Raw genomic sequence first — 11,852 nt, 5'->3', positions numbered from 1 at the left:
ATTAAAAGTATCAATATGGCTATTATCACCTCTTACCTCATCACCAATTTCCTGCACACCAGTATTTGGGCTTGGTTCGACTGTGAATAAGTTCAACTCCAGCTGATTATCTTCAGGTATACTATTTCTCAAGTGTGTCACTCCCTCATCGTTCTTTGATTCTTCATCAGCACCACCATTCGATGCTTTCGACATAACACCGGTCTCATTTCTACCTTTATTCAACAATTCTGATGCATCTGGACCATCATTTATTTTAGGAAGATTCGGCGGGAAACTAGGCCCATGTTTAAAAAATCATTTAACCTGGATTTCACTACTTAAGTTAGTAATGCTCATGGTTTAGGCCAGCATCCAGCCGATGCTTGCGAGCAAAAGTGTTGTATCGTCACACTTGGAACTCGTGGTTTCGAGGAGCTGTAGGAAAAAGTAAACAAAACTGAACAGTTCGAGAGTGGCTCAGGAGAAGAGAAGCCAAAGGTCTGAGAGTATGTCCTATCAGCAGCAGCCACCTTGTTTGTTTACACTACGCTGTGGCTCATGGCTCGTGCTGGCTGCTTCCCGTTCTGTCGGGAAGCTAAAATCTCGAGCTAAAAGCTCCTGGCTTTTCATTTTCGCCAGCAACGGCTCGAAGCTGGAGAAAAAAACGCCTAGTGTGAGGCCACCTTAAGGAAGTCTGCCTTAAAATACCGAAAGTTTCCTTTTACTGGTAAAAGCATTTTTAATGTTCAGTCTGTTCACAGACTTACGCTACCATGTTCATCAAGCTGCTCGAGGATTTCCTTTTGTTTTGTTGTTAGTTTGGCTAAGCAGCTTGGCTAACGGGCTTTCCTTTCCTCGCTTCCTGCTTCTTGAGGATCGCCATCCTTCGTTGTAAACAAATGTTGATGTCCTCGTTCGCCAGTAAATTTGTCGGAATGAGCTGGTCGACGACTACAGGATGCATGGGTCCAAGTCCCGCTTTGAGAATGGGCTCTGCTTTGTCCAAAAGTTTGACGCCCTCAGAAAAGTCTTTCAGGTAGATCTTCGCTTTCCCATATTTGAATAAAAACAGGGCGAAGGTTGGGTTGTTTTCTCCATAGTAGTACCTGGGAAAATTATGATAGGTGAGCATCACGGATACTTTCTTGGTTGTATATATCCAGGTATTATACAGATTTGTACACTGAGGCATGAAATTTATACTTAAGATTTTCGTCCTCCAGAAATTATGTAAATACATCGAAGAGTGATAGGTTGTGAAGTAAAAAACAAAAAAAGTTAGGAAGGGGGACTATAATGTAGCCTAATTACCGCCGCTAATATAATATTCTCGGCTTCCATTTACTGCATCCGGATACAATAAGCCGCACTGTGTGTTTTAGAACATCTTAAATAAGCTTCTAAATCTAAAGTATTGATCACAAAAAAAAAAAAAAATACTAGCCCAATAACTAGAAGATAAGGTAATTAAAAAAAAAAAAATATATCAGAAAGTTACTCTGCTAAGCATACAAAAGAAAACGAACAAAAAGTTCTCGGGGGAAGATAAATGGAAAAAAATATCAAGCCCATGAAGGACGACCCAACCTCATGCCCTCATAGTTCTTGTCTCCGTAGTCGAGAGCCAAAGCCCAACATCCATTGTGGACAGCAGCGTTAAAAGCGAAGTCCAGAGTCCTCACTCTCCAGACGTTCAGCGGATGCAGTTCGTCACCTTGTCTTTCTAAGATCTCCAGGCACTCTGTTAAGTCTGGGGTAAAATAGTGGATGTGAGAGGTTTAAGGAAAATAAAAGTTTATCAACCCTTACAGACCTTGCTAAAATATAAATTAAGACTACCCCTAGACCGGGTAAGCTTTAATGTTGGCCAGTTAAAAATAAATAAATAAAAAGCACTTATCAGTGGGTAGAGGAAGATATGTAAATGGTAAAGGGATTTTTTTTCTGTACCTTCCACAAGAGGATTCAAATGAATATGAAACTTCTGTGTAGGCATATGGGGCGGCTAATTTCGTCTGTGTTTTTTTGTTCAGAGTGGGTCGCCTTTGATTTTATATTTGCAAGATGAAGTGGGGAGTGATCGTTGTCTTAATTTTGCATAAGAGTAATCCCCATGAGGAAACACCGCTCATTGCAGAGCAGTGAGCTTGTTTTCGCTTGGCACTGAGAATTGAAGGGTCAACTCTTCTGGCTTCACCCCCTCATAAATGCATATACGACGCCTCAGCGGCGTGGTTGGTATGGTGTTAGCGTCCCACCTCGGTGGTCGCTGGTTCTATTCTCAGCCATTCCATTGAGGAGTGAGAGATGTGTATTTCTGGTGATAGAAGTTCACTCTTGACGTGGTTCGGAAGTCACGTAAAGCCGTTTGTCCCGTTGCTGAATAACCACTGGTTCCGTGCAACGTAAAAGCACCATACAAACAAACAAACAAAATAAATGCATATACAGGGTGTAACACGAGTTTATTTAAGTATCTCGGGAAATGAAAAAAAAGTCATTCTCAGCAGAAAATGTTCTATAAACATATGCATTTTAAGGCTTCGTTTAACGGTGAGGCGAATTTTTAAAATAACCAGTTTTCCTTAATGCTGCTCTCAGCCAACATGGTGTATGTGATGTCTGCATAGTCAGGGATAAGGGGGGAGGGGGTGTTGTTGAGGTGTACATATTAGGCAACTGGATAGCTAGTCTTTTAACTGTCATTTTTTCGTCGCAGGTTTTTGAAAAATGTAACATTATTGTCTGATCAATTAGTAAATCACCTGTGAGCAGACTTCACTGTAATCTAATTTTAATTATTAGCTTTGCATATCAAGAAGTAGTGTTAACGTCATGGAATTGTTGAATCAGGAATCAGGACTAGGCCTATGCTGAATGATGAAAGTAATCATGATGACAAGGGAATGCAGGTAGGGAGGATACTGCGCTTTGAGCATCGATTACTACTAAGGAAAGAATGAAGAAAGTGAATTTTCCATAATGTTCCCATTCTTTCTTTTTCCTCTGACAGCGACAAAGACATTTCCTTGGGTGTGCTTTTCCCTTCGGCTGGTGTATGATGAATACTTTTGATGGAGAGGGAGAGAATTGCAAATACCTTTGAAATCTATGATCAATGTGTAATGAATAGGCCTATCTTTGATGGAGGGGAGATTCCATTTGGCTTGTTTTCTTTTCTGTATTTGAGTCCAATGAATACCATTTATAGAGAGGGAGAAGGTTACAGTGATACTTGCATTTTTCCCCTTCGTTAAGTATCTGAAGAATACGTTTGATTTGGAAGCATTTTATTCACATTGGCCCAATCGCCGTTTACCTGTTTTCATAACAGTGGATTTCATTGTTGCTAAGGCATTGTCCTCAGTTTCTTGCTCACAAAATGAATAAGGAATCTGACACTTGCAACCTGAACACGCTCTGGCAGAAAAGCAAGGCTGTTTAGAGTAAAGGTGCGTCTACACGGTCGAACAATGTCCGAAGGACAAACACTGTTACCAATTAACGATTGTCTGCCGGTCTTTGCCTTGTGAGTAGAGTAAAAACAGTGATACACAACCTTATCTGGTACCACTGTTTGTTACCAGATCTACTTCCATCGTTTCAACGCCTATGACGTCATTCTGCTTTACCTATGATATGGTAACAGTGTTTGTCCGTCGGACATTGTTCGACCGTGTGGACGCACCTTAACAAGTCAAGTGATAAGTTCCATTCCCCTCCCCTTAACCATGACTACTCCGACATCCTGTGCGCACCATCTTACTATGCCATTTGATGATAACGGTTATTTTAAAAATTTACCCCAACGACAAATAAACCCTTAAAATGCATATGTTTATAGAACATTTTCTGCTCAGAATGACATTTTCTTTTATTTTCCCAAATATTTGCATAAACTCATGTTACACTACACCCTACACTATATATATATATATATATATATATATATATATATATATATATATATATATATATAATATATATATATATATATATATATATATATATATATATATAATACATATCTATATATATATATATATACATATATATATATATGAATAACTTGATCACGAAGTATATAAAACGTGATGCTATGTATAAATAAAGGTTTTTTTGCCACGAAGGAAAAAATGAAAAAGCGAGATAGCCGAGTACTTTCGGTCCTATTCGGACCCTTTACTGAGGCAAACTCAGTAAAGGGTCCGAATAGGACCGAAAGTAATCGGCTATCTCGCTTTTTCATTTTTTTCCTTCGTGGCAAAAAAACCTTTATTTATATATATATATATATATATATATATATATATATATATATATATATATATATATTGATAATTATCACATCACTGTGATTCATATTAATTATTCGAGCTACAAGTGTCCTTTAATATCTAATTCACTCTACGCGGAATTAATATATTTTCATACATGTAAACCGAAGGTGAATGTTTTAGTTGATAAATATTTCGTCCTCTCGTGGATTCAAACCACCGACCAGCAGGCAGAGAAAAAAAATCAGGACGTCAGTAATCGATAACTTCACTGAATTCTTATGTGTCCGATTGGCTGTGATTCGAAGCCATGAGAGAGAGGACGAAATTATTATCAACTAAAAGTTCCCCCTCGGTTTACATAAGTGAAAATATATTAATTCCAAGGTAGAGCGAATCAGATATTAAAGGACATTTGTAGCTTGAATAATACATGATATAATATATATATATATATATATATATATATTATATATATATATGATATATCTATACATATATCTATCAAATATATATATAATATATATATAGGATATATATGCATGCATGTCTATATACATAATATGTATTGTTATGACCTGCTCGTCCCATCCTAGAAAATGTAGTCTAACACTTAAAAATGGCCTTGACTAGTGGTTTGTTTCTTTGTATGGTGTTTTTACGTTGCATGGAACCAGTGGTTATTCAGCAACGGGACCAACGGCTTTATGTGACTTCCGAACCACGTCGAGAGTGGACTTCTATCACCAGAAATAAACATCACTCACTCCTCAATGGAATGGCCTGGAATCGAACCAGCGACCACCGAGGTGAGAAGCAAACACCAAACCAACCACGCCACTGAGGCGCTCCTTGACTGGTGGGACAAGAGTTATCACAAACAAAAAATCTATTGCAGAGGGCCGATATTACTAAAAAATGAGGAATTTACATAAACTCTGGACTTCAGTTTTAAATGCACTATATTTACATTAAGTTACAGTAGGTCCAGGAACTAATAAGGTGGTTGATTGTCAACCCACCAGAAACTCGTGGCTGGGAAATGAACCAGACACGCAGATCAGAATTTGCGCAAAACAGGTTATTTCATTGTAAGCCTTATTCCAAAGGGTTCCCAATTTCTCCCACAATCAGGCACAGTGGTTGTCTGCAAAGAGATTGCATTCCAGCATCAATACTAAGGCGAGGATACTTGGGGAACGTACACACTGCTTGCTCTTAGCCTAAAATATTACAACCCACTTAAGGGGCATGAAATGACCGGGAGTTTACACAGAAAGAACAAGTACATTGCTTGATTTAACAAGGGGATGTTTACTAGCATCACAAGGGAATTCATCACAGCATTGAACCAAAATTGGGGCTGTGAGAAGCTGAACGAAGGGGGGGGGGGGGGGCAGGGGAAAAGTCACCTTGGAAGAAATGGAAATTAAATAGTACAGACAAGAGGCAAAACTATTCCCCGACTGCACTTAAAATTACATCTCACATTACTTGGAAATCCTGGGTTTGGTAGTCTTCTTATCTGCTGATATTTCTGTGCACTCTGGAGGTATAAAAACACTAGTGGGATCCTCCAGGTGGGGGCAAGGGAGCAGAAGGGGTGAAGTGGAGTCTGTGGGGCTTGAGAAAGTTTGAGGAAATTCTGAGAGATTCTGAGAGAGCGCTGTTGTGGCCCCACTCTTTTAAAATCTCGCCTGGGTAGGCTCTGCCCTCATCCCAGTTGAGAGTAAATCTAGAGCAGCCAATGGAGCAAAGAGGGTTTTAGAGAGAATGGAAGCTTCTAGTTCACAGGGGCAACTTGCATATAGGCAAGGATGAATGAGTGGTTATAAAGAGGTCTTACCTTTCCTTGGTTTTGGCTTAAATCGTGAACAATTATTTTCAGTTGTAGGGCGAGCTTCCAACAGCCATGATTTAACAATGTTAGAATCATTAATGATCAAACGACTCATCACCTTGTTGAAAAGCCAAACCTCTGCTGGTGCACTGTACCTCACTTGGTCTCTCTTTTTTTTTCTCTCCAGTCTTGACATTGCTGCTGAATAGGTTGGTCCAGCTTTGCTTAACTTTTGAAATTTTAAATTAAAAAAGAATTTTTTTTTACTCATTTTAGTAATTTTTGTTCTGTTCATTTTACGTTTTGTGTTTTTTAAGTTGTCCTTTTAATTGTTCCTTTTGATAATTGAGATTTGTAATCATTGTGCAACTTTCATTTTTAAATTTTATACTCATAGCCTTCTTGTAATTTATGTTACCTATTCTGTACAGCCCTCGAAAATGTAATGAAGATATTACAAAACGTCGGGAATAAATTGACCCCTTTTAGCAAGTCTTTATGTCCTCCTTCTCATTGATGTATATCCGGCTGTGGCCACCGCTGTTTGGATGTATATATCATACATATATATATATATATATATATATATATATATATATATATATATATATTATATCTATATATATATTATATATCTCATCTATCACATATATTCATATATATAATACCTAAATTCTATTTAAATTTTTTTATCACATCACTGTGATTAATATACATGCTTTAAGCTACAAATGTCCCTTAATGTCCAGTTCGCTCTACCTCGGAATTGATATACTTTCATATATGTTAACTGAAGGGAAATTTTTGTAGTTGACAATAATTTTGTCCTCTCGTGGATTCGAACCACCGCACAGAGGAGAAATCAAGACTTCGGTGACATCTTTACTGACTCGGCCAACAAGAGAGGTATAAGCTGATACTGATTCCGACTTAAAAAATCACTGTCAAACTCAGATATTTGTAATTAGAATTAATGCATATACATGCATTAAGCTACAAATGTCCTTTAATATCTATCCAATTCGCTCTACATACAGGGTTAACATATATATGATAAAAATTTATAGTATGGCCATGTGCGGCAAATGTACGACTTTGTTTACAATGGCAGAGGTGGGTGGATATTGATTCTAATTACAAATATCTGAATTCGACAGTGATTTGTAAGGTCGGAATCGGTATCAACTTATACCTCACTTGTTGGGCGCGTCAGTAAAGATATCACTGAAGTCATGATTTCTCCTCTATGCGATGGATCGAATCATACCTGGAGTAGCGATCTCAATACTAGTACTACGTAGTTGGGTGGCCTTCCACCAGGCCGGCGCTGCAAAGCCTTGCAGCCATTTTTAAAGGTTTGACAACCAATAGATTGAACAGGGGATTAGTGTGATTTTGAAATTTTTTTTTATCGTTAATGTTTAATGAGTAAGTGTTTAGCGAATTTTTAGGGTTTAGTTAGTGAATGTTTAGTTTAGGATTTAGGGAATGTTTACTGTTTTGTTAATTTTATTGAATATTTTTTGTGTAAATATTCAGAGAATGTTTAGGGAGTCTAGGGTTTTAGTGAAAGTTTAGTGAATTTTTAGTGAATGTCCTGTGAATGTTAGTGTTAGAGAATGTTTAGTGAGTAACTATTCAGTGAATGTTTAGTGAGTGTTTAGAGTTTAGTGAATGTTTAGTGTGTAAGTGCATAGTGAGTGTTTAGGGTTTAGTGAAGGTTTAGTGCATGTTAGTGTTTAGGGAATGTTTGGTGTGTAAGTATTCAGTGAATGTTTACTGTGCAAGTATTTAGTGAATGTTTAGTGATAACAAATAAAAAAAGATGTATTTGGATAACTATCGCTATGCAAAGGATACTAGGACTTTCTTCACTCATTCTGTTCAGATGATATTTGGTGAAGATCACGATTTGTCGGTAAAGTTTTATCTTCTCCTTATCAACAAGTTCTTGGCACTTGGGGCATTCAATGGACGGGATCTTGTGACTGTAGGCTTCTGGGATGTATACAGGGTTGGAGCACACTCTGTTTCCTGATGAAATAGATTCATAATGAGGATTACGGTAGTAGAAATGCAATAACAACCTGCTAGGTGACATTTAAAATGGCAGAAGTTTTGCCCAAATCTTTCACAGGATTATTTACTTTATAGAAGATTCAATCTTGTATTAGTAGTATTGTCATTATTAATCTTAATAAAAATTGACAATGATAGACAAATGAGGAACTGTAGATCTGACCAAGGATATATATTGATAAAGATAATAGAGAACAGTCCATTCACTAGTTTTTGTAGGACAGGAATGTAAAAGTATGTCGATTTCTTTTGTTTTGGTGCTGTTCAGAAAGTGAAGGGGTACAGCATCAACAAAGGCGGCGCTTTGGAACTTACTTTCCTATCTTGGTCTTGTTGTCTTGCAAATTATGAAGTTCTGCCTCAGAACTTGTAAGTAGTAGAGAGAAAATAAGATTAACAATTATTACTCATAGAGTACCGTAATAGTTGAAATACTTTATACATGAAATTATCCTGATCCAGGTGAGCTAAAATTTAATTCTAGGTGTTAGAAAAATAACTTTGAAAGTAATATCTTTTCTATGATTTTTTGCCTTACTGAAAGGCAATTTTGTTATTTGATTTCATTCTCTGACTGGGAAGGCACTGCTGAATGAAGGCCTAGAAATAGTTTTGGAATTGGTGAAGAGTTCTGATAACCCCACACTTATCTTCAACTGGCTTAGTGCTTTTACTATAAAAACTTCAATAACGATGAATTCATTAGGAACGTGATGATGTTCTGACCAAGGTGAACCTGAGCTCTACTCGAGGTATTTCAACATAAAGTGAACGAATAAATAAATAGATGAAATAAAAGAGCAAGCGTTATAATCAGAGGTTTTTGATGAAGTGTGAGCAAATATTAATTTGGTTTTTATACTTTGTGTGCATGTGAGAGGTGAAGGGAGGTCTCTAAAAGGATATAGTATATGTGTTACTTGCAACTCCACCACGCTCATGTTGCTTTGCTCAGGCTTGGCATTTTCAGTCTTGTCTAAAGTGGAAGTCTTGAGGAAAAGGGAGAATTCCAATTGATTATACTCTGTAAATATTCTGCGTTGGAAGTTTTTCCTGCATCAGAAGAATTTAGTTTATAGAGTCTTGTCAGTCATCCTAAGTCATATTTCCAGCTTGGGTGCAGTGACGTCTGTGCATCTTCAGGGGTGCACTGTATGCATTACTTTAGGTTCTTTGCAGCTTCTCTTCGGTCCGTAGCTGCAACCCCTTCTGTCCTTTCACTGTAACCCTCGTTCATGTTTTCTTTCTCTCATCTCGCTTGACCCTTCCCTAAAAATTGTTCCATAGTGCAACTGCTTTGAGGATTTCTTCCTGTTACACATTGACTACCTTTTTGCTCTCAATTTCTGTTTCAGCGCAGAGTGAACCCATAGGTCCCAGCGATTGGCCTTTGGCCGAAATTTCGTATTCTGTTCCATTCCCAAAGATTATTTTCTCATTGTTACTTCGGTCTGTCCAGGAGTTATTTCTTTATCTGAGAATGATGAAGTACTATGTGGAAAAAGTTTGTTATCGCTCATAATTAATTCTTGCCATATGTAAAGAGATGATATTTATGTCACATGCTTCTGATTTTCGCTTACTCGGGGAGTAAGCCTGCAAACTACTTTGTTGGTGTTGTTGCTCTTGGTTGTGGGGGGGGGGGGGGGGCTTAGGAAAGGTCTGTGGAGAAGCCTAAAAAGGTCTAAAAAAATGTGTTTCGCGTTGAGTTAAAGATACATCAATTTTAGGATAGGATATTTATGATTTATTTTCTGGAATGAAAATATAAAAAGTGAATAATGTAAATGTTAAGCAGTACAGAAAAATTATTTCTAATAAAATGTAGCATGTTAATTTTGATATTTGTTCGTAAAACCAGGCTCTGTTTGACAGTAGTAGGTTTCTGTTCAAGTATTTTGTGTTTCCATTTATAACCGAGAATATATGAACGTGTTTCATTTGTGTCCTCTTTATTTGATCCTTGTTTTTAGTGTAATAGTACTAAGAATGAGTATTCATTACGAGGACCACTTCACGTTAAGTTAGGAATATAATGTTGACAAGTTATGCGTGAGGGGAAAATCTTACACTCTTCCCGAGGAAGCTGGAGGTCGCATCACGCCTTTTTTGTTTTACCATTGTTGGAATACCATTCTACTTTTTTTAATATCAACAGAATCCCGGGGACTAAACTTTGATTCAACTTTGTTTGAATGTGTTTTTTCTCTTTCTTAAGGTTGACAATAACGATTGCCATCGGCAAAGTAAAACCTGGCGTTAGGTTCGCTTAGGATTTTTGTTTTTATTCCGAAAGCGAACTTCATTATCTTACTTAGAACCTGTGCCTTTCGAGATTGTGGCTGCTGCTTGTCTTGCGCAGTCTGTAGCCACGACTTTCAGCTGCTTGCTAAGAGTTTCAAGCTCCCTTAGTTGTTAAACTGTGTACCTGTTACCGCCATTGTTGCGGGTTTTGATATTCTTAAATCATTATTTTATGCAGTTATATATGTCAAAATCATTTCACACTAAAATAGGAATGCATGGTATGTTATCTTAACATACCGTGCATTTTTATTTTATTGTGAAATGCTCGTTTGACATACATGTATAATGGTATAAAATAATGATGATTAAATTAAAGCGTGTCTATTTAGGCTATTTATTTGCTAAAATCATAGCTATACCTAACAACTTTCATTTCTGCTTTCGAATATGGAAATTTTTATTTCGGGAGGTTGCTCGTCAAGTCAGTGGCGTTACGATTTGTTCTGTTAGGAGGATACGTGCGCATTATAAAAAATAAAAAAAATAAAAAACTGAAGAATTCGATTACAATTTACTAACTGGGAAGTCATCCAAGGGATCGTGTATGGAAAGTAGTTGAAATGAACGTGAAACAAAGTTCGTTTCGTCTCTTGCTTTGATATGAATTTAATAAAGATTTTTAATTTGGAAAATGAAATCTGATTACTTTTCCTTATTTATAAGGTGTAAGTGGCTGATATCATGTATAGTAACGACTAACTAAAATTTTTTACCTTTGCACCGAAACTCGCAACTTATCTCTTCCCGAATCAGTTTTAGACTTACCGCAAAGAATGGAACTTTCCATATTGGCTCTCTCCTTATCGGCACAGGTCTTGCAGTCGCACCAAAAGTACCATTTGTTGTGGAGATCTTCCATTCTTGATGCCACGCTCGCGACTGGGTCTATATAGCAAATACGCAACTGCAAATGAAATGGAAAGGTCAAGGAGAAGATGTACTCGTATGACACCAGAAGTTCCTAAGATGTACGAAGCCTCCCTTGTCAGCACAATTTTTATGTATATTACACCGAATTAACTAACAGAGAATGAGGAAAACATTCTTCATAACAGAGGCAAGATATTTAGTATGTATAACTTTATTGCGTTTTTCTCACAAGCAGCCCACATTTATAGAAAACGTAAGTGAAGATGTAAAGCTTGTACTCGAAGTCTGCCGTCATCTAAATAGGGCATAGAGTAGACAGTCCCCCCTTTGAGCACGCAGCCTTAAAATAGAAGGGATCAGGTGGTTCGCTCCGGCTCAGCTATTCTCGTCTTCTATGATTCGTTGAGGTGAACGGGCCAAGGGTGCAAAAAATTTGCTCTCGTACCCCTCGTGCTCTGCCCTTACGTAAACAAACAATTAGACACATATGTATATAT

General features: G+C 37.4%; 1 protein-coding gene across 2 annotated transcripts in view; it reads right to left on the bottom strand.

Moving 5' to 3' along the window:
- Nucleotides 1–307: 307 nt before the first annotated feature.
- LOC135215660 (histone-lysine N-methyltransferase SMYD3-like) overlaps nt 308–11,852 on the bottom strand; it is a 24,902-nt gene continuing 13,357 nt past the window's right edge. For both annotated transcript variants that reach the window (XM_064250604.1, XM_064250603.1), the window contains 4 exons: nt 11,251–11,389; nt 7,960–8,133; nt 1,570–1,732; nt 308–1,088 (listed from right to left, as the gene is read on the bottom strand). In XM_064250604.1, the coding sequence (XP_064106674.1) occupies nt 806–1,088; nt 1,570–1,732; nt 7,960–8,133; nt 11,251–11,389 (759 nt within the window). In that variant the 3' untranslated portion in view covers nt 308–805. The remainder of the gene's footprint in view (nt 1,089–1,569; nt 1,733–7,959; nt 8,134–11,250; nt 11,390–11,852) is intronic.

This window comes from Macrobrachium nipponense, chromosome 5 (assembly GCF_015104395.2).
Source record: "Macrobrachium nipponense isolate FS-2020 chromosome 5, ASM1510439v2, whole genome shotgun sequence".
Taxonomy (NCBI): domain Eukaryota; kingdom Metazoa; phylum Arthropoda; class Malacostraca; order Decapoda; family Palaemonidae; genus Macrobrachium; species Macrobrachium nipponense.
The sequence above is the reverse complement of the archived record's forward strand: the minus strand, read 5'-3'. Positions and strand labels throughout refer to the sequence as shown.